The sequence below is a fragment of the Artemia sp. Qi Xiang Cuo genome, chromosome 5 (genome assembly GCF_049724085.1).
Source record: "Artemia sp. Qi Xiang Cuo chromosome 5, ASM4972408v1, whole genome shotgun sequence".
In the NCBI taxonomy this organism is placed as follows: Eukaryota; Metazoa; Arthropoda; class Branchiopoda; order Anostraca; family Artemiidae; genus Artemia; species Artemia sp. Qi Xiang Cuo.
The window spans coordinates 30,950,632-30,975,284 of NC_142798.1; the positions used below are offsets into that span (position 1 = coordinate 30,950,632).

Consider the following 24,653-nt stretch of genomic DNA (forward strand, 5'->3'; position numbering starts at 1 on the left):
TAGACATAGTCAAGAAGGCTTCGGAAACTGCACTCCACAGCAACTCCATTGTGGTTGTTGATGACACGGATGTTCTCGTCCTCCTCATCTGCCATGTAAACACGAGTTCAAATCGAGTTTACTTCTCGCCGGGAGCGAAATTCGGAAGTGAATGCTCAGCTTGGGATGTTTGTCAGATAAAAGACAAGCTATGGTAAGAAGTTTTTCTGGTAATTTCATGCTATCCTGGAATAATGAGGTGCAACATATCATTACAAAATTATGGTATCGGAAAAGAAAAAGCATTGAAGTTAGTTATTCAGCTTCAGTTTTACAGACACTGGCACTCTGTTAACCAAAAAATCGATATTTCATGAAGAGATAGCTGTAACTGAAAAGAAAACCTTATTGATGCCATGTAGCTTCTGGGACCATCCAAGTCTCGACTTTGCCAGGAGCCTAGGTTTCTTGAGAAACCTTAACGCTGTCAACACATTCAAACACCCACAAGGGCTGTCACCAAGTAAGATAGCAGTGAAATATCAATTGCTCTGAATCCTTTAGCAAGGTTCGGATTCGGTTAGGAAGCATGGTTGACCCCCTAAGCTGGGGATGGAATCTTCAAGGCAACGATGTTTTAGGGCCAAAAATTATGGATATCTCCCCTACTCCTCCTCATCTTCTAAAGACAGTGAAGTGTTCTTGCCGAGCTGATGGTTGCGACAGTGAGAGATTCTCCTGCAAGAAAAATGACCTGGAATGCACCATAGCTTGTCGAGTATGTAGAGGAGTTCCGTGTAACAACGCAAAGTGTCAAGAAGATGAATATTCTGAGGATGAGCTTTAAGCCTGTGATTTAATTTTCCCTGTAATTTTTGTTCCTTTGATCAATCAGATGTGCAATTTTCTTACGTTTTATTACAAATAATTTTTACCACCTAGTTTTTTATGGTGATTTTTTCCAAAAAAAATAAAAAATTAATAAACAAAAACAGCGAAAAAAACAAATTTCGCAACAAGTTAGAGGTGGGGATTTTGGATATATTGTTCAGCGATTTTTTTCTGGTTTGGATAGTGAAGAAAGCATTACTTTATCAATTTGTTCCTGATCAAAATTTATTATTCCTGTACTAACAGTGTAAATCTGGATCGATGGAACATCAAAATGATCCTTTCAGACTAAAATCCCCAGACTTGCCTAAAATTAGTCAAATTTGATACCAATTAATTGCACCTGCTCTTCTCTTTCAGATTTCGTCACACTGGATTTTCTTCGTGCCTATACGTTAATAAATGCCGAATTCCTGAGAGGCAATATTTGAACGTTTTTCTAATCATATAAAAATTTCTATGAGCAATGGTCCCAACAAAATGACAAACACGCTATTAGCGCAAATTGTAATGGCCGTTGTAATCGCCAGCCGTCCTAGCAATTACGAATTTGCCAACAACTGAATTAGATAGTCGTTTTCTATTTCTAACTGTGCTCAGTAAATCAAATAGCGAGCTTCGTTGCTCATTTAATAATCAGGGGATTCCCTATAAAAGCTTTGTTTCAATTTTTATACTAAGTTATATCAATATATTGAACGCAATATTTTCGCAAATAAATAAACAAATAAATATCCTAATGAAATGATATTCAGATTAAAGCACCAACGCCTACAAAGAAAAATACACAAAAACAGTAGATTTATTATTAGTCGAAAGAAAATTCTTCTCGTCATCTGCCCAGTTCACGTTATTTTCAAAGAGATCCTCCATGAAACACTTTGCTGAACGACACTTAAAAGATATGGCAAACTTGGTAACTGGCAGGTACAAACTTCGATGATTTAAAACTATTTGGCATGCTTTTTTTCGTTATTTATTTAATTTAGTAATTAATATATTTTCATTAAACAAGAATGAAAATATACAATTTACATAGCCTTTGGTTAAAACTATGACAAAAATATATATAACAGAGGCAACACTATAGTACTGCCTATAGTAAAGAGCCATAAGGCTTCAAAGTACTATTATTAATGATTATTTATATACTTATTTTTCCCAGAGGCAATTCATAAGAAAGGGGTGCTGGCATAAGCTTGAGAGGGGGCTCATTCAAGTGAAAATCAGGAGTCATAGGAGAACAACCAGCCCTCCTCCCAGGCCCTTTTTTTCCCAAATGCATCCAATCAAAATTTTGAGATACCCATTTTGTTCAGAACAGCCCAAAGGTCATATAACTATGTCTATGGGGTTAACTAAAAAAACTCACAGGCCCTGGGTCAAGGGTTATAAGTTATGCAAGTTGCAAGGTTTTTTATTGGAAAAAGAAGGAATGTTTGATCCTTGATCTCCTAAAATACTTAGGATATTAAGATGGAACTTTAAGGAAATGTTGAGAGGAATGACGAACATAATCAAAACACACTATGTGCTTGCTTTGTTGTCAAAAGGAAATATCAGCAATATCTAAGGAGCGGCTGAGAGTATTAAGTTGAAACTTTCAAGGTATGTTGAGGGGATGTTACCCTTTACCCTTGTTACCCTCACCCTTTTTAGGAGTCCTTCTCTTCAATATTGATCGAAATTGTCATTTCGTTCAAACTAGTCAAAAGGTCTAATAGCCAAAAGGTCTAATTTGAACTTTAATTGTGAACTTTTTAGAGGGTTGTTGCACTAAATCAAAAGACCTCAGGTGCATTCAAGTTGTCAAAAGGGCGTAATTGATCGTATCTATACTGATCTCAAGAACAGCTACGGGTATTAAGTTGAAACTTTAATGGAATGCTAAGAGGGATGTTAAACGAAATGAAAAGGCACTATATCCATCCAGGGTGTCGAAACTTTATATCTTCAATATTTTAATTGCAATTCGGGAAGGTTATCAAGTTGAAACATTCAGAGATTGCTGAAGGGGATGTTGAAATTAAAGATATTATGTACATCCCAGTTGTTAGTGGGCGTAGCTGCAATATCTCAGAAACGGCTAAGATTAGTATGTTGTAAATATCAGAAAATGGGATGACATGTTCAACTAAATCAAAAGACACCATACGCATTCTGGTTGTCAGATTTGCATGTCTGCTATATGACAGGAATAGGTAAGGGCACTAAGTTGAAACTTTCAGAGAATGTTAAGGGCGATTTTGAGCTCAATCAAAAGATATTATGTTCATCTCGGGACGGCATTTCTGCAATATCCCAGGAACGGCTAACGGTATTCAGTTGAAACTTTCAGGGAATATTGAGGGGTGTGTTGAAATAAACCAAAGACACTAATTAGAACTAATAAATTATAATCAAATATTTTCAATCATACGCTGGTGACGTGAAAAACTAGAAAAATATTCATTATATTAACCAATAACGAAGCTTCGGCTATCAAAAACGAACTTCACTGCGCTTAACAGAAAATGAATTATGTAACAAATATTTTCATTTATATTTACAAAAAAAAAACAAAAAAAAAACATTCACAGTGAAATAAAATCTTGAACTATTGAGTTTCTAGGAATTAGTATCATTATATATCAAATATTCAGTTTATGCTCATTAGTTCTTTCCAGTCATCTCCATTATTATGGTGATTTATTTTTTATTTGTCATCATTGTTTTGAAAAATAAATCACATCTAGTGTTCAATGAAACGTAAATAACAAAATATGCTGTAGAGTTTTGCGGTTAAGGAAGCGGAAAGGGGAAAGTAACCAAACTCCTGTTTGTAATAATTTTTTTTCATTTTAAACTTGACTTGAATATTCAATTTAACTTTTACTCGTTTTAAGATTAATTTTTTGATATATATATATATATATATATATATATATATATATATATATATATATATATATATATATATATATATATATATATATATATATATATATATATATATATATATATATATATATATATATATATATATATATATATATATATATATATATATATATATATATATATATATATGTGTGTGTGTGTGTATATATATATATATATATATATATATATATATATATATATATATATATATATATATATATATATATATATATATATATATATATATATTTGTACTTGTTATTTTTTTTTGTTGGCTACGATCGTTTATTTTAATTTCTGTTCGTTTTGGGCTTCACTTATTATAGGAATTTGTTTCTGCTGGTATTAAGTTTGATATGACTCTTTGCTATTCTTTGAAACATTCATTTTTTGAAAGTTTTTTTTTATTAATTTGTGTTCGTTTTTGATTACCAATGTTTTGTTATGGGTTAATATAATAAACATTTCCCCGGTTTTCACATCTCCGGCTTATGATTTAAAATATCCAATTCTAGTTTATTGGTTCTAATTATTGTCTTTTGATTTATTTCAACATCCTCGAGATTCCCTGAAAGTTTGAGCTGAATACCATAAGCCGTTCCTGGGATATTGCAGACAAGCCGTTGTGACAAAAGGAACGTGTTATCTCTTGATTGAGCTACAAAAAACCTCAACGTTTCCTGAAATTTTCAACTCTATACCCTCAACTGTCCTGAAATATTGCACACACTATTTTAACAAGCTGAATGTACATAGCAACTTTGATTTAGTCAAACATCCGCTGAAAGTTTCAACTAAATACCATTAATCAATCGATCCTCAGTCCGAATATTTCGGCTCCTTGTCCGGAAGCTTTTGTCAACAGAAAAAGAAAGAAACCATTTTATTCGGAAAAAGAAAAACTATTCGCGCCTCCATTAGTATTTTTTTTCATCATATTAATTATAATTTCTGTCCATCATTTATATATTTTCATTTCGTTGTATTTTTGTAAATAGACCATCAGTGTAATTTAAGAAACTATATAAATTCACGAAAGTTAACCTAATTGAATTTGAAGTCAAAGCACTTGTTTCTACTTTAGTAACTTTTTCAATAAATTCAGATCTGTTCTTTCGGTAAACTCGATTTTGAAAAGAAAGAAAAAAAAATCATCTCACAAGCCCCTTTTTCTGACCATTAACGCAGAACTTTAACTTCCATTATCGAAATAATTGTCGATTCTGACTTCTGATCATTGATGTTTACAACAGAAACATTTAATAATTTTTACATTCAAATATTATACCCAAAAATATTCTTTTATAGTCGATATTTTTAAATTCATACGGTCTCTAGAAACTGAAAGACTAAAGTCTCGCCTGCATAATACAGGTAACTTTTAGTATATAATTTAAATTCTTTCAAAAACTCAAGCAAAAAAAGAAATAAATGTTATTCCCATAACCGAAAAGTCAATGTCAGGTGATGAATTTTATTTTAAATTGAGTTTCGTATCCCACAACAAGAGCATTAAATAAAAACACTTATGACTTATAAAGTAAGGACATTTGATTAACCCAATTTTTTTCTCGGTATCTTTTCTGGCTCTTGTGATTTTGAGGCTTTCTGGGTATTTAAAAAGCACAAGAAAAGGCTGAGCCATAAAACAGATGCAAACTGAGATCATAATTATTATAATTAAGATTAGTAAAAAAAAAACTTTTATATTTATTTTTAACGATTTTTATACACACTTTTTTTTAAGACAGAGTCGCTTTGAGTAAAAAAAAGAGTTCTAATCAAGTCCTTTTTTGATCAACAGACCAGATTTTAATTCCATTAGGAAATATAGTTAGAATAATGTCAACCTACCGTTAGAAACTGATATTTTTAGTTAGAAAACCCAATTTTTTTAAATTCAAACGGAAAAGAACAAGCATGAATAGACTGCACCTTAAAAATGAGGCAAATAAAACCATAAGGAATCCTTCCCATCTGAATTGGGTCGCATGATAGGTAAATAAAAAAAGACCACTTGAAATCATACCAGCTATCACAATAAGGCTCCAATGCTATAAAAGAAAGATGAAATCAGAATTAAGAACAAATAAATACATGCTCTAAAATTAAATTAAATAACATAATTGACAGAAGCGAGAAGTTCATTGCCTTAACAAAGTGAACACCATATTCTCTAGGGCTTCACATTTTAATTATATTAATTACAATTAATAAACAATAACAGATAAAAATAACGAAGCACCTTGCCATTCAGAAGGAATTCCAAAAAAAACATTAACAGCCAAATGAAAGAAAAATAAAGCCAATAATTGTTTTTAAACCATGCATTTGAAAGCTGTTGACAAATTAGCCAAAATACTCGTATGATTTTTTTTTTCTTTCTGTTTGATCGAAACTTCTGTTTCGTCTTATTTTTGTTATTGGCCAAGGTTCAATGCAGAGCCAGCGCTTTATGGAATAAATTAAGATTTGACTAGTTCTAAACATAAGATATAAACTCTTATCAGTTGGAAATTATTGATATTATAAGCAATAAATCATAATCAAATTCGACGATTAATATCTTTTGGGCTTAATTTGCGATCCAGAGACAGTTAATTTACGATCATGATTGGAAACCGATATTTGATTTATGAAAAATTACGGGACATTTTCTGCCTAGTAAAAAATCTTACTCCAGCGGCTGCATATTAATCTAGATTTTAACTCAGCTTAATAAATGCGTAAACTGAATAAATTAGTCAATGACTAAAATAAATAGTCAAAAGCATAAATATCTTTAATCAAAAGAGAAATAAGAGTCAATTGGATTCACTAGAGGAATTAGATTCAATTAGATTCTAACAGTCAATTACTACTACTACTAACAACTCACCGCAGCACAAAGACGCCTGAGGCCAAAACAGCTACGCACGCTCCTCCTTTATCCCAATCTATTCAGAGCTCCCCTTTTTACACCTTCCCAGGAAATTCCCATTTCCGACTTTTTAGCTTATAACAGCTTAAAAAGTCAAAAATATCCCATACGAGGTAGAGGCAGGGTTCGGATAAGTCAGTTCGTTTCAAATTATAGGCTATGTCCTATTTTTATAAGATTTCCCGGGCCCAAATATAGGCCAAATATAGGACTCGGAAGTCCTCAAGATCAGATCTGTAGTAGATGTCGTGGGATGCCTGGTCACATAAATTCGTCATTTCCCGAGTTTATACATTTTTTTTTTTTTTTTTTCAAATACAAACTGTAAAAATAGTAAAAAAACAGTAAAAAAATCAGATACACATACTATGCCAATGATTGACAGATACAGGTAAAATACTTGAAACCACTCTTGCTGCTTCTTGGGTATCAATTTCGATATGAGGTAAGTTTTTCTCTTTGCCAGAGACTGCTAAATTCTCGCAGATTCCACCATCTGCTCTCTTTCACTTGTTCTGAACTTCACAGCTCCTTCGAGCAAAGAAACAGCCAGGCAATGTCTATGGAACTCTTGGACTCGGCAGCCTTCTTCATTCTGTCGGTCACTTCCTGAAGTTGAGTATCTGCTACTGTTCTCTTTTCTTGCTCTGATGCTCTAAGTTTTTTCCTTTTGCTTTCCAGGTCTTCTATTTCTGTCTTTTTGTCATGAACCTCCAGCAACTTCCTCTTGTTGTCCTCTTCGAAAGCTGCTTTCTCCTTCTCGGATGGCTCTTTTTTTTTTCTTTTCATCCAGATATTGTTGATACCAAGACCATGCGGAACGTGCAAGATTCAACAGCTCTTTTGTAATAACAAACAGTTCTGGTTTTCCAGAAGCTTGGTAAGTTCCGGGTACTTGCTGTCCCGCGCTCATTCACCAGACCAAAATAATGGCTCCAGAAATGATCGATTCGAGTAATGTCCTCACGGGGTCCAGTTTCCGTTCGCAAAAGCAGCCACTCAGCCTGGGCGACGTCTGAGCTTTTTCCAATCGCAATCTGTGTACCACAACCGCTGTGTCTGCAATGCTTCTTGAATCCTTCATGTTCATCGGACTCAAATAGCGTAAAGCCTCTAAAGACCATCCTTATCCAGAGGAAATTTGTTCAAAATATGGCAAAAACCCACAATAAAATATTTTCGCACATTGACATAGAAAATGGACTTGTCTTTCACTGTTGCTTTCTCACCAAAAGCTCGTTCCACATTTTCTGAAACTATGGGCTTTTCTGAAAAATTTTCAGCCAGGTTCAACATTTCTGGTGAGAAATTTTCAGTCTCGGTCACGAAATCTGGAGTAAAGACCCGTCCGCAAAGTGTCACAACTAGTCTTTTGATCTTTGAGTGCAGAACATGAATGAGAGGTTCTTTTTTCTGGAACAGTTGGGTGAAACCCATGAACAGTTCTACTGAGGCTAGAACAAACTCGGGTTGGGCCTTCATTGTCATACTTTTGATATAAGCCACAATCTTCAGAAATTTGGGAGTGGACAGAAGATTCTTTAGTTTTTTCTCTCTCGGCACGAAGTTCAGGAAGTACTCTAAGATTGCCAGCCACTGCTGCATGGTTCTACCTAGGCACATCCAGCGGCTTGGGACATGCTTCATGAAAGCATTCTCTGGCACCCCTACTTTCTTTTGGCACTTTCGATAGTCTTCACAACGAGCAGGACAGCCAACAAAAAATGAATGCACAAGAATAACAAAGTTGGAACTTTCTTCTCCGAACACCAAAAGACCATTCAAGAAAGGGTTATGGATTATATAGATTTTGTAAGTACCAATCTTCAACATTCCCTTTCCCGTCACTTTCTTTTGGTCGGCATTGAACCTGTTCCAAATGCTTTTGTTGCCGTTTGGTCTGTCACCTCCAAGCGTGATCAATTTTTCAAGTGGCAGCTGATTCTGCTCAATGGCTGATATAATCTTCCTATACAGGTCATCACTTGTCACGTGGCCCATAAAACTTGTGCATAAATGTCTGCTCTGGATTTCGTTTCCGTATGAGGATCAATATCGAACACGTATCTATAACTCTTCCATACCAGCGTAGTTGGTTGTCTCGTCATATTCTAGTACAAAATATGACTGAATGTCCTTGCCAATCATTTGCATACAGTACGGATGCAGCGCATCGGTGATCAGATACGTGAGTTTCTTCGCACATAGGGACATTCTATCGGGGATCTTACCGGGGAACATCGCATGGAAGGTTTTGACAATATGGTCTGAAGAGTTAGCAGACATGGAACTTTATACCGTCTGAAGTGTCTATATTAACTCAGCTTTATAAGCGGCATCACACTCACAAAACATGTTCGTACCAACTAACGGTTTATCCTTGGTTTTTTCATCAACTCGAGATTGTCCCATCAGGTGAAGCTGTAGTGGATGTAGTTGAGCAGTAACTGCGGCTTTGTGTTTTGCAGATCGCACGTGTTGGTTTAGCTGAGGAACCACAGCTGTGCAACCAAGATTTTTCAAGCAGAGTTTACAAAAGAAAGAGTACTGGTCGTTCCCAGTCTTACACCATTCGTCGATCTTTCTACTGCTGCAATCCGTCTTAGCAAGCCATGAACTATTAAACTTGGTAGGCCCCATACTTAATTACCAAGCATCACCTGCAAAATAGCATCCCGCGATTAAAAGGCCATAAAAAGGAAGATGTGTATATTTCCAAAATTGGGCCGTATTCGCATCAGCCTTTTATAGCGTTCGTTCAGCCAGGAAACGCATAAGTCGGAAGAAAGAACTCCAGTCTCATTAAGCAGAGACAGCTAGCCTATATACTGATCTTCACTCATTTTCAGACAGGCCCAACATGACAAACAACAAAACAAAGGCTACTAAGTCAACATAGCAGCATAGCCCAGGCAGAAGCAGCTTACTAAGCTCAACACAAAGCATTAGTTAAGTTCAAACAGCTCAACAGTTGTAATTAATTATCGATCTACACTGAAAGACACCACAGTTGACAAGCAGTCAAAAGCAAAGAAAATCACATCTTGGCTTACTTAACGAGCAGTAAAAATTGCAAATCATGAGCAATGTTCTTAGTGCTCTTCAGCCAAAAATATAGGAATAATAGGATTTTAGCCAAAATATAGGCCTTTTTTAGGAGTGCATTAAAATATAGGAATTTATTGGAATTTATAGGCGAGTCCGAACCCTGTAGAGGGTATCCTTTCGAATTCGCTACCATCTTGCCAATATTTTTTACTCTGAACTACAAACGCAAGAAATTTTCAACATGAATTTTTCAAGTTTAGATTCAAACTTTGCATTTTATTTTTCCTTTTGAATCTTCTCAGCGTTCTGAGTAAATCTAGACGAAACATATTGTAACATTTGCAGTGAGAGATAGGCAAGGGGCGATTAGATTTCTCTTGCGTGGAGAAATTTCTATTTCTTTGGTTTTCAAAATCGATTTGTAGCTATTACCCCACTAATTGAAGATAATAAAACCCTTGCTACTACTAGAGGAAGTAATGAAGTGGCATATCTTAAACATGTTCATGCCTAACCTAGAAATGTTTGAGCGGTTTGTAGTTGCAGGTGAGATGTCACTAGATGATGGTTTCTTCTACAAGTCACTACAGATGTCACTACAAGCCTAACCTACAAGATGACACTACAAGTCTAACCTAGAAATGTTTGACTGGTTTGTAGTTGCGGGTGAGATGTCACTAGAAGGTGGTTTCTTCTACAAGTCACTACAGATGTCACTACAAGTCTAACCTAGAAATGTTTGAGTGGTTTGTAGTTGCGGATGAGATGTCACTAGAAGATGGTTTCTTCTAAAAGTCACTACAGATGTCACTACAAATCTAACCTACAAGATGTCAGTACAAGTCTAACCTAGAAATGTTTGAGTGGTTTGTAGTTGCGGGTGAGATGTCACTACAAGATGGTTGGGGGTCTCTATGCAAGAGGTAACTGCTGTCTATCAAAAGATTTTAAAATGTTCATTTGACCTAAAGCACTGCGTGCAACCAAGTTTTCATAAACTCAGAAATTAGGTTTTGCTTCTTGAAGGTGTACTAGTTCATAAAACCGTCATTAAGTAGTATTTTGTCTCTAAAACAGCAGTAAAACGAACTAGCCTCCATTCCCTCAGACGTTCTTGATTTCCTTCATTAATCAATTTAAAAATTACCATGAAGAAATGGTGGCAGAGGGCTTCTCGTATTCCTCCATATTTGAAGGGTCTAAAATAAGGCACAAAATTTCTCACGCAAAACCATTCCTAAAGTAAAAGTAACCAGCCAAACTGAAATATGGTCACATGCGACATATCGCTTCTAGTTCTGCTTTCATCACTTTGTTCCAGTTGCTTTTCGCTCCTAAAACTGTGCATGTTGAACGGTGCAAACCATGTTAGCTTTAAACAATATAAATAAAAAAAAACAAGTTTTTTAAACTGAAAGTAAGGAGCGACATTAAAACTTAAAACGAACAGAAATTATTCTGTATATGAAAGGGACTGTCCCCTCCTCAACGCCTCGCTCTTTACGCTAAAGTTTTTTATTGTTTTACAAAATAAAGTTGTGAGACAGAGTCAAACTTTAGCGTAAAGAGCGAGGCGTTGAGGAGGGGACAGCCCCTTTCATATACGGAATAATTTCTGTTCGTTTTAAGTTTTAATGTCGCTCCTTACTTTCAGTTTAAAAAACTTATTTTTTTTTTTTAATTTCTGATCGTTTTTTAGTTAATATAGCTTTTATTTGCATAAAAATTTTACTTTTGTTTTGCTAAATGGATGTCTTTACAAATTAACTTACGTAACTGACTTCGATATTCGTATATTTTTCTTCTGGCAAAAAATACAAAGTTGCAGATTTTTGCAGATATGAGCTTGAAACCTATGTAATAGGGTTTTCTGATACGCTGAATCTGACGGTGTGATTTTCATTAAAATTCTTTCACTTGTAGGGGATGTTTCCCCCTCTTTAAAAAATCGAGTAAATTTTCTCAGGCTCGTAGCCTTTGATGAGTAATACTAAACTTAATAAAATTTATATATTTAGGATCAGCATTATAAACACATTCTTTTGATACATTTATTGACATCAAAATTTCGTTTTTAAAAGTTTCGATTACTATTGAGCCGTATCGCTTGTTTTTTTATTGTTTTTTTTTTATTACGTATATGTTATTACGTATATGAAGGGGTTCTCCCCTTAGTCAAAACCACGCACTTTAAGTTAAAATTTAAAAAAAAAATTTATTCACAAACACCTCAAAAACAAACGCCGATTAATTATAAAAGATCGTTCTTTTGAAAGCACAAAAAAAAAACTGTAGCGTAAAGAGCGAGGTATTGACTTGGGGGAGAACCCCCTCACATACGTTATAATTTTTGTTCGTTTTAAGTTCTAATATTCCTTCTTACATTTCAGTTGAAAAAACTTGTTTTTTTTATTTAACTTCTGATCGTTTCTTAAATAATGCTTGGAAATCCTGCGCCCCCTTCATAGAAATGTCCCTTACCCCAAAGAAACATCCTCCACGGAAATATTCTCCCGAGTCCTCCCCTCCTCTAGCCCCCCTCCAGAAAAAATCCTTCCTGAAAATGGTTGTATACTTCCCAATAACCAATAAATAATGCTGGCAAGTCCGGTGCCCCCTTCATGGCAATGTCCCTTCCCCCATGAAAACTTCCTTCATTGAAAGATCCTTCCAGTTAGCCTCCGACCCTCGCCTTCCCCCACCAAACTGAAAAAATATAAAAAGAAAAAGTCATTATAATAAACAAAAAACAAACAAATGCTCTATTTTAAAATTTATTAAATGTAATAAATATAAGCCCTCCCCTTGGAGACTTTGAGGGATTAAGTCATTCTAAAAGGCATAGTTATAATAATCTCAACCATGGTGAATAAAATGGCTATCTCAAAATTTTGATCGGATGCCTTTGGGAAAAAATGAGCGTGGGAGGGGGCCTAGTTGCCCTCCATTTTTTTTGGTCACTTAAAAAGGGAACTATAACTTTTACTTTCCGTTCCAATGACCCCTCCTAAGATTTTATAGGACCACTGGGTCTAAACTATCACCCCTGGGGAAAAAAAACAAAAAAAAAAAAAAAAAAAAAAAAACCCAACCTTGATCTTTATTCTGACAAACAATGCAAAATTTCACATTTTTGTAGATATGAACTTGAAGCCTCTGCATTAGGGTTCTCTGATACGTTGAATATGACGGTGTGATTTTCATTAAGGTTCTTTAGTTTTTTTGGGGTCTTTCCCCCTTTTTCCTAAAATCAGCCAAATTTTCTCAGGCGCGTAACTTTTGATGGGTAGCACTAAACTTGATGAAAAATATGTATTTTAAATCAGCATTGAAATCTGATTCTTTTGATATATCTATTGGTATCAAAAACCCGTTTTCTAGAGTTTCGGTTACCATTGAGCCGGGTCGCTCCTTACTTACAGTTCGTTACCACGAACTGTTTGAAAATTTTCGATTCAAATGTTTTAAAAGGTAAATCGGTGAATATATCGCTTCCAATTAGTAGCTGACTATATTTTTTGCACTCCAATGTGCTCTCACTAAATCATAATTAAACTTTACCATTACCAGCGGTAACGGTACAACCGTTAATAGCGCCCTACGGCGGTTTAATTACTCGTATTAGCGACGATTTTTGAATAAAGAAGCTGTAGCTTTAACATAGCGCCTTTATTTTTCGGCAGGCGGAATTAAAGCTTTTCTTTCCATAAGGGCTTGAAAAATAAAGAAGAGAAAAAAAAATTAGAAAAAAAGAAGGGTTAGAAGAATAATGATCTGCAAATTTGTTACCAATGTTGATTCACATTAGGAGACAGCAGGTTTGATGCTAGCGGGATTACAGGAAGAGACAGCAGAATTTGCTTTTTTTTTGCTTGCAATGAATTGGCTACCACTCTTTATTAGTTCGCCAAAACCATGATAAAGACAATAAATTTCGCTATTGAATGCTTAATTTAGCTTCTGTGACCAAAAGTCTAATTCGAAACAAGAGCTAAATCCTTACTAATGGTACGATAATATTGAACGGTAATTGAGATTATCCTAATTGATATCATTTAAGAATTTTAAATATTCGCTCAAAAGCTAATGTTAAGAAATTTGAATAAGAAGAAAAGAGCCTAGCTTACCTTCTTTTCAAGATTAAAAAGTAATGCAAATCCAGCTATAAAGATAATAGCCGTAGATTTCGTCATCGTGTATCTAGAAAGAGATAAAATATTAATTGTATTGCATTCATCCAAATCAATTAGTTTCTATTTTGTGGTTTTCTAATGAAATACTCATAGGTCTAAAGTGATAATATATATATATATATATATATATATATATATATATATATATATATATATATATATATATATATATATATATATATATATATATATACATACATACATACATATATATATATATATATATATATACACACACACACACACACACACACACACATATATATATATATATATATATATATATATATATATATATATATATATATATATATATATATATATATATATATATATATATATATACATATATATATACTATCACTATATATATATATATATATATATATATATATATATATATATATATATATATATATATATATATATATATATATATATATATATATATATATATATATATATATATATATATATATATATATATATATATATATATATATATACATACATATATATATATATATATATATATATATATATATATATATGTATATATATATATATATATATATATATATATATATATATATATATATATATATATATATATATATATATATATATATATACATATATATATATATATATCTAGATCGCGTTTCAGCCTAAAGTTGAAAAACGTGTTTGGAGAATGCATGCCTTTGGCTGCTCAATTTGATTTGTTCGGGAATGTTTGTAGGAGCTAATATATGAGTTAAGTCCCTAGGTGTATAAATTACTATTGTAATTTTTCTGCCGAAATTTGAAGCAATTTAGAATCTGAGATGTGTCAAACGTTAATGTCTTTATCTAAAAGCTCCGAATCAACTGATGTATCAATAAACAAATTGTGTTTTGACATTCCTCCTATTTATGCTTAAGGCTATCGACCTTCAGGTCTGTAGTTTTAGTCAGCAGACGATTTATGAAATATATTAATATATTAATTATATTATATTAAATACATTAAAAACATATCATATAAATTACAAAAATATTATATAAATATTATATATTTTATGTAAAATATAATATAATAATTATACTAATTGATATATTAATGGAGATGGGACGGGGAAACGAATTTTACCAAAATGGTGACCAATCTAGATCGCGTTTCTGCCTAAAGTTGAAAAACGTGTTTGGAGAATGCATGCCTTTGGCTGCTCAATTTGATTTGTATAATATCTATTTATATAATATCTATTATGTTTAACTTATCTAAGTTCCATCACATGCATAATTTGCTGATCCATAAATCTAAAAATGGCTTATATCCAGATTGCAAAACTCACAGAACAATCTCAAAAAACTTAAAAAAACATCAAAAATTGGTGCATATTCATTTTTGTTACGTTTTAGCAGTCAAACAATTTTTTTGGAGGGGTGGGGGGCTCAAACTCTGTAACTCCCCCTAAATACAGACTTGAACATCGTAACTATTTTTGTTTTATGTCTCTTGTCTGTATAAGGGTTTAGGTTCAATTAAAACGAAATACCGTTTTAATTGAAAAACAGTGCGTAGGTAAAGGGCTTTACACGATGCTCAACGTTTTTTTTAACTAACAACATTTTTGCCTCCTTGTTTTATAACCATTTTATTTGATAGAAAACTAGCATCAAGTACCTACGCACTGTTTTATTCAGCTGTAAGATCAGGATGGAACGTAGGGATACCACTCCAAACACCTTATGCAAGTCTTCTATATTTAACACGGCTTGAGTTAGTGCAGCTCCATACAGCTTACAACCTGAACACGCGAAAAGCCTTTCTTAGCCAGATGAAACACCCGATCTGCGTGAGACAGGTTTTAATGCTTTATTTTGAGGTGGATGACTTTTCCAAGATCCTCTTTTCGATCATTTATTCGTGTTGAACGTGACTGCATCCATTGGATAAAATTTAATCAGAAAACTATTTTACTCGATAATTACGTAGGTATTACCTGACTTATCAACGACTTAGTTAAGAAACAGATCACAGTTGTTGGTTAAAAATTGACAGTACTGTTGCCATTCATCGGATCAACACGCACCCATGCAGAACATTTTGAAGAAGCGAAGGCTATTGTTTGTCACTTTGGATCACAAGAGTTCTTCATAACTATGACTTGCAATCCTGATTGGCGAGAAATTAAAGAAGCAGAGTGTATTATATCTGATGATAGAAATTTATCATAGAGAGTCATCTCAAGATCGCCCCCAATCTTATCGTTTTAATTGAAAAACAAAAATTTGGTGATATAATCAATAATTTGGATAAAAAACAGATATTTGACAACGTGGCAGCAAATGTATACATAAAAAAATTTGAAAACCTATACTACTACATATGCACGTGTTTATTAATCATGAGCCCTCGTAATCGAATCCATAACCCAGAATAATCATTCTTTTAAGTATATACACAAGAAAGTCTTAAAAAAGTACTAGATATAACAATTTCCTTGAAATGAGCCCTTGAAAAGTTCTCTATGATGTTCCAGCGTCCCTTTAGCAGTGAAGGCAAAAAAAAAGAGGATACATCAGTGCTACCTAAGCAAAAAAGTGATTTTCATTATTATTCAAGCCAAGGGACTGTAACCTTCGTTTAAAAAACTTTTTACCACACGCACATTGACGCAGAACTTGCACAGCGAAATCAGCGGTTGAAAGATAAATGGGCTGAAGGCACGAGTTATTTTAGCGGAAAGGACAAACATGAAAGAGGGGCAACGTTATTAAAGCAAGATGGCTCCGAATAGCAAAAAGCATAGAAGAAACGATCTAGACAGGTAGTGAGTAATGAAAAATTTGCTTAGAGCCTTGACATTGGAAAAACATTTGTCATGTAAATGCCATCACATTCATATCCATTTAAAGATTCAAAAAAATCATTTCTTCTGGGCACTATCATTTCGTTTTTGGTATCTATGACGCACAAGAAATTATCTAAGATGGCAAATGACTCCGAACAGCTGAAGCAAAATACATGGAACAAGCGACAGCAAGAATCCCATTTAATTGCAAACGAAAAAGTTGTGCAGTGGTTCGCAGACAAATCAAAATTACAATTGAATATATGAACATTTTATTTTAATGCATGCGAAGGATAAGCAGGCAGGAGGAATTGAATTCATATACACTGAATTGCAAACGAAAAAGTTGCACAAAGAATCTGCAGTTAGAAGACAAATAAAAATTACAATGGAACGAAGGAACGTCTTATTTTAACGGAAAGCATAAACAGATAGGAGGAATTGAATTCACTATTTGTCACCATATGACCTAAAACTAAAGAATAGCACTATAATTACGGTAATTCGTAATTTAGATATTTTGGAGGATGTATGTAATGGAGCATAACTGGTTGTTACTACATTATACAAGAACGTAATAAAAACAAAAATACAATTACTGGGGGAAAACTGGAAAAGTAGTTCTTTAGTATTTATGAAGTCCTGCAAAATTACACAAGACGATAAGTGAATCAAAATAGCTAAAGCAATAGCTACGGAAAAAAATTTGAGAGCTAGAGCGAGAATCATAACAAATCCCAGAAGAATACATATTCTACGAAATGTAATGATTCTGTGAATGATAATTAGGAAGGAGAAATTGAATTCACATCAGATTTTCTTCATTGAACTGAAGCTGCTGATTTGTCATCTCATGACTTAAGATGAAGAGTAAAACAATAATCATGAGCCCCTCTCCCAAAGCCAGTCAAAAAGTAGGTTAAACCGCATTTAATTTTTAGTTATTCTCTTATACATAGCATTATTAAGCAAAATGCAGAAATGAATACAAACCTTTATCTACTTCAACAAGGGCATTTCTACTATATATACTAACAGTGTTTCATTCTTATAACAAAGTGCGGTCCATAAGATATTTTTTAATGATGTTAATGAAAAATTAAAGATGAACACAGTTCAAACAGGAAAGATATCTGTAAAAACGGTTTCAATCGTTATTGCAACATTGACAGCAGAAAAATATTATTTAAACGTGATAATGATCTATTACAATGTTCATGGCACGATTTTTTTTTCATTTGACTGCACCAGACATCATCTCCCCAACGGCCACAATTTCACCACAGACATTTTTTATTTGAAACAGAAAGCTCAAATTGCTTCTGTATACTCTGGAATTAAAATGTCTCCATAGAAAAAAAAATTACAAGATTAAATTGCGTGAGAGCTAATTTAACTTTTATTTTTTCATGATCGGGTTTTAGGAAAACCTTCCACAGACTCTTCATAGAGGTGTATTAAAAATGAAGGACAGGATACCAAACGACATGGATTTTTCATTTGAACATACTTCATACTCAACAATTTTTCTCGTTTCTGCTAATGACATGTGAAATTCCATCAAAAATTGAACCCCATAAAACGCTTTCCTGAACACTTTCTTACATTTGATAATCCCTTTTTCACGAAATTTCCATGTATAGGACTACTGTAACTTCAGATATTTAGTCGAAATTATGCCTTTTTTCAGGGCTCAAAAATTCAGCTTCTACTATTATATTTAAAAAGAATTTGATTAGTCAATTAATACACTAGACTATGACACTTACAAAGAAACATTGATAAATACAAAACTCCAATTTGAAAGACCAATGTCTAATGCACTTGTTACTCCAACAGGGCTAATTCTGAGTAAATAATCATGCCAGGACAGCACAACCCTTTTTTCGTCTCGTTTTCTTTCCAAAATACAACGACAGAGAGAAGCCAATGCTAATTTAACTACCAAATGACATGTGACAACGGAAAAGGGGAAATGGAAATTCTGAAAGATACAAATTGTTAGACTGTTTTACTTCATTCCCAACAATCATGCTAAACTATAACTATAGCCAGATTACAGGAGGACAATTCGTAAGTTGACGCAACTTGTTAGTTTGTTAGTTGATGCATCTTATAAGAAAATGAAATAAAACTTGCTGCCAATTGGTTAGAATGAACATACTAATCGATCATTGTTCTTACTACCATACAAAATCAAATTACATTCCTTGTAAAAAAAAAAAAAAAAACTAGTTTAGACCAACTGTACTTTGCACAGAAACATATGAATAATAAGGGTGCGTATTGGATTTTGAGTCAGGACTAAACAAAAAGGAGACGATTTAAAGTTGTTCAGGCTTCGTCAGTCGACACAGCAGTCAATAGTTATATAGAATGTTTCAAATCTAAAATCTGTATAGTGTGTTTTGATTCTGGAGGCTTACACAATAGGTAAATGTAAAAACATAATAACATTGCACCAATATAGTATAATAATTCTTAAAATAATATACAACTGCTAAATACATAATAGATATTGTATGATAAAAGGAAACGATATAATAAAATTGATAACAGCAAAAAATATATAGATAGCATAGCATATAGCCAACTAAGTTACAGACCGGAGGAACTGAACAAGAACACGAGATCTTGATTCTATTATAATGTTTTGCTCATGTTTATAAATTTAGGTTTATCTTGTCTAGTTTTTGTTTTGATAGACTATTTATTTCTAAACAATTTAGAATTCTTGCCTTATTCACACACTATCCGAGTTAGATGGTTTGACTGTTTGAGTTTGAAAGTGAATTCGGCTTGCTGAGAACTAGCCACATAAATTTCCTGAAATAGGTTTGTCTTCAAACCTTGTGACTAAGTTCACAATTTCTAAATTGTCTAATTAAGTAAAAATTAAAAACAATAATCCAATCATTCTTATAGCGAATCCTCAGTACTTAGTCTGCTGAACATCATGTACCCCGAGTCTTGTCCTTTCTTGTCCGAGTCTTGTCTAAATTTAGTAGAAAAAATATAGAATTTCAATGTCTTTTGAAGTTTGAAATATGAGTAACTAACCAGCCAGAAAAAAGTTAGTTATTAAGACATTAATCTTTTTCTTCAGAACTCCTCCGAAATATTCTCGAAGGGGGGGGGGAATAACATGGAGCAGAGAAAGAATATTTTAATTTCAAATCTTATTTTCTTGGCTTTAGACCATTTTGAGTCCCACAGAAAGTTCAACAAAGTATTTACAAAATGCAGTACTGAATAAACACAATGAATGTTAATAGAAGCACCATTTGATATTTCTTTAAAGGTCTGGGCACGTACTATTTTGAGAAGAAACGGTGCTGAGGGGGGGGGGGGCCAAAAATAACCTGTATCAATTTCATTTTAAGGAAAATCTTTGCTATTTTGTTCACAGTTTACCAGTTTTTAGATGGTAAAATGCCACCTTTCCATCTCAAAAAAGGATCCTTTACAGCGACATACCAAAAGGCTATTTTTTGTGGCGGGCTGTAAACACAGACGAAGAGTAATTAATGCAGACGTCCAAAAGGTTTATCCTGCAATGTTTAAAACAAGGTATCAGGTATTATACGTGCCTTAAAGTTACTCGTGATAGGGTATATATTTGAGGACTATGTATTGATTGCTCTGTATATTGAGCAATCGAATTATTAAAAGTATCAATTCATGATTATTAAAGAATAGTTATTAGGCAATCATAGGTTTAAAACTAATAGATAATTACGAAAAAAGGTGCGATTGCTTTATTAATTATGTTTAGTGTTCTTGGATTTCTTTCCAAGGTTTCAAATGTTCTAAATCAGCTTGCTTTTAACAGGCAATGGACATTTTTTGAAGGAACTGAAAACATACGAGCATAAGCACCAAATTTATGGGTAACCAGCAAATTGCTCAGTTGGACATCCGTATTGTATACTTCTTATCTGTGGCTAAACGCAGTGCAATGCACTTGTTGAGATGAAGTGATATTTTGGCAACATTTACATTGAAGAGAAAGTAATTTGCTTTGTCTGTTCCCTTTAACTGAGCCATCCATCAATCTGAGCGATGTCATATAAAATGACTACGAACCATAGTCAGGCAAAATCAAGCTCAGCAGGTATTCTATGCAATTAGAAATAAGCTTGTTAAAATTAATGCCAATACCTAAGTATTAGCATCATATTTTGTTGCACAGTAAAATTATGGCCCAGACTTTTCATAAAATTACCTAAGAAGTAAAGGAATCAAGTTCTATATATTGTTTTACAAGATTCATTCTGAAATCGTCTTGTCATCTAGGCTTAGTTATTTTATCTTTTGTTGTTGTTTTTCCCAACTAGTGATTGTGCTTTCCGTTACTTAATAGCAAGAAGTGGAACATAATTTTCTTAAATAAATTCTTATCAGGCGTGATGAATTTTAAACAATAGCCTTTCGGGAAGTATTATATCGAGTAATTCCCAATTAGTTTCAAACTTGGACATCAAAGCCATTTCCCAATGGCTCAACGGAAACAAAAAAACATGGAGATGAATTCCATTCATTGCAAAAACCCATTCTTAGCTAATTCCTCGCATGTTGCATCAACCTTTCTCCGATTACACCCGAACAGAATGACGATATTCCATTTATCCCATATACTTCTTTGTAATTGTAAAAATAAAAAAAAAACTGGTGCAATAGGTTTGGTTAAGTGCTAACTTACAGAAGCATAATTATAATAATTTTCTTGTAATATGACCATATCCCATACATTTCCTTGTAATTAGGATTCCTTACTCTAAAGAGACAAAAGAACCCTTTTCCTGCTCATAGATAGATATATATATAAAAAAAAAAATTACTGCTGAAAGAGAAGGAAGAGAGGGTCAACCATAGAAAAGAGATAGCCACACTAAATAATTGGAGAGTGCTTTTTTATTCTTCAGGGGCGAGGAGACACTAAGGTAATCTAACCCCAAGGATGGTTGATAAGCAATTCATACATTGAGTAATGTCTGAAAACATCACGTATTTGAATATAATTTAATTCTCATGAACGGCGGAATTCATGAGCTGTTTATTTTCATCTCAAAATCTGGCAAAGACGCATAAAAACACAACATAAAACAGTTTGACATCAATTCAATACAGTTTTATTTTCTGAAGAAGAAAGAAAGGGTAGGTCATACATAATTTCTAAGACCACAGCAACAAAAAGTAACAAGACATATCTTTATTTTGACATTGAAGAAGATAATTTACACCAAAATTTACTTCTGTAGGCAAAAATAGCCCAAATTGCAGTTACAATTAGTTAAGTTGGAATTATATATTGAAGCTGTGTAATTTTAAGCTATAATTCACTGAATAATATGATTAGCTGTTTAACAAACCAATTAATTTTTCAAACTCTTCATTACATTATATAAAATTTTCATTTATAGAAAAATTAGCTTTATTTAAGAGAGGCTGATTTTTGGAAGAAATAGAGGCTTATTTTTTACTATAAAAATAAACGAGACAACTTTTTGTTTAAAGAATTTCAAGCTCTAAAAATAAAATTATTTTTCTGATTTGAGACTTGGTTCAAATTACACTTTTTTCGTGTCTAATGCTGTCTACGTAAAAATTATTACAATAAATGCTCAGCCTTAAAGATTCACAAAGAGGGCAAATCATAGGTAGCGGAATAGCACAATTCTTATTTCGAGCTGAATGTTCTTATTTCTGATAATATCGAAAACAAATCATAACCAAAATTATTGAACAAAACAACAAATGAATGTGGATTGACAGTTTAATATATACATATACTGATATTTATTCCTTTTTCGTTTTGGGTTTTATTTATTTATTAATGCTTATTTTTTGTAGTTTTGCGCTTGGAAAATTATTTGACTTTGTCTCTGCTCATTTTCTGCTTAATGTAGCTCTTTAATTATCTCTGAAAACCTTATTTCATACATTTTTTTTTTAATAAATTAGCCTTAAAAAAGAGATATTTATTGTTTCTTTAATATATAACAGAAATCTAACCTGGAATATTAAATGCCTCGGAAACAGTTGCAGCATAGAACATACTGTTTTGCTATAATGAACTGAACTACATAAAAATAACTCTTAAGCAGAGCATTTAAAATTCTTTATATTGTTTTTATCCAATATCTTAGTGTACGACAGATACTCAATATTGATACCGTAGCGATATCTAATAACCATTTCTTTGCATTGGACAAAGACCTAAGTGAAAAGATCTAAAGCCGAACTGGCCAACCATGACAAAACAAAGAGAGAGAAAAATCTCAAGATGAAAAAAAAACAAACAGGACTACGGCCAGTAGAAAGAAAAGACAAACTAAAACGATGCGGATATTTCACCTGTATAAGAAAAAGCGTCTAAGAAACAAAGATCAAATCTAAAATAAACTTAAATCAAAAACCATGAAAAAAAAGCATATATATATATATATATATACATTTGTGTCTGATTTGATTGAGCACCTCAGAAGCTAAATAGAGTTGCTTCAATAAGAACACCAAAGCGACTGGATAAAAATAAAAGAAACTGCAATTCTCCTAGGTCTTGTATTTAATCTAGTCCCCTGGTGATTTTGTAAAGCTATATTATCCTCATTAGCTATTGATTCACTTTTAAGAAGAATGTTCTGAATCAAGTCTATATTCAAATTACCTGCATATCTATTTATTGAAAGCATTGGCTTCATTCATACAAAGCACTGGACTATAGTTTATTGAATAGGCTACTATGACCATGCCTCCACCAAGAAAGCAAACTAATCTTGGGTTTCTTAATGCGATTCTATTGACCTCTGGAGTCTTTAAATTTGTCATTTTATCCAACTTCCAAAGAGCAAACAATTTAGCTATAAAATTTCATTCACAGTGGCTATGCAAGAGTCAAGAGAAGAGGGACAATGTCAAAAATTGATACATTGTATTATTAGTTTGTAATAAAACCTACTGTTTATAAAAAGGTAAAATGAAATTGATGTTCTAATGATAGATGGCCAAGGACAAATCCAGCATTAGCAGAAAAATGGGTATCTTGAGAGGGTTAATGACATAAGTCATGTTAAAAAAAAAACACTAATTCTGTTGGTATACTATGTTTCCACGCAATGATTCTAGCTAGACAGATTAAATGTCGTTCTTGTCATTTTTACACAACAGACAGGTTTGATTTAAAAATCAAACCACTGTTATGATCTTTTTTTTTTCAAACCCATTTAAATACCCAACTTGGACAGACATAAGAAAAGAGGTTGCTACTATTTTTAATCGTGTTTAAACTGTATGTATCATCTTTGTTCATTAGTGTACTTACTAATAGCTTACCTGTCATTTTATTCTAATTAAAAATAATAATAAGAAAAAATAGAACTTGCCACCATCAGCCATTTTTGGTAGAAAGTAAGTCCTATTGAGGTACAATAATAGAAACCAATAAGCAATGCTGTTCTTAAAAATATCTGCATATATCTTCTCCGTCTAGATATAGTCTCTGATGTTTTTGAACAGGAGCAAGAAAATAAACTTGAATCTGAGTGGGTTTCTGACTCGGACCTTCTTTCTCTATATGATGCCATCTTTGGAAAATTGTTTGAGGTCCTTGGCAGAAATAGCTATCTGGTCAGATATCGCTTCTCATGGCTAAATAGAACAAAAGAATACAGTCTATTTGATGGTTTCCACCTAAAACCACAAGAACTACTTAGATAATACATAAAGTTATAGGCTATCATGAAATTGGTACAAAGAGAGAGAGGGGAGGGCAAATAAGTCCCCTGCCAACTCCTGGTGGGTTCTCTATATGATCCAGCTTAAGGTTTTAGGTTAGTGTATTTTTTACCATGTCCAAAT

The 24,653-nt window shown here is 33.0% G+C and overlaps 1 protein-coding gene across 4 annotated transcripts in view; it reads right to left on the reverse strand.

Moving 5' to 3' along the window:
• LOC148952030 (solute carrier family 35 member H1) overlaps window positions 1-24,653 on the reverse strand; it is a 46,894-nt gene that overhangs the window by 11,260 nt on the left and 10,981 nt on the right. For 2 of the 4 annotated variants that reach the window (XM_089089491.1, XM_089089488.1), the window contains exons 2-5: window positions 24,179-24,443; window positions 18,563-18,777; window positions 13,888-13,960; window positions 5,728-5,846 (exon numbers count right to left, since the gene is read on the reverse strand). In XM_089089491.1, the coding sequence (XP_088945617.1) occupies window positions 5,728-5,846; window positions 13,888-13,960; window positions 18,563-18,777; window positions 24,179-24,379 (608 nt within the window). In that variant the 5' untranslated portion in view covers window positions 24,380-24,443. Of the gene's footprint in view, window positions 1-5,727; window positions 5,847-13,887; window positions 13,961-18,562; window positions 18,778-24,178; window positions 24,486-24,653 lie in introns of all 4 variants that reach the window. The other 2 variants (XM_089089489.1, XM_089089490.1) reach the window with 1 other exon arrangement.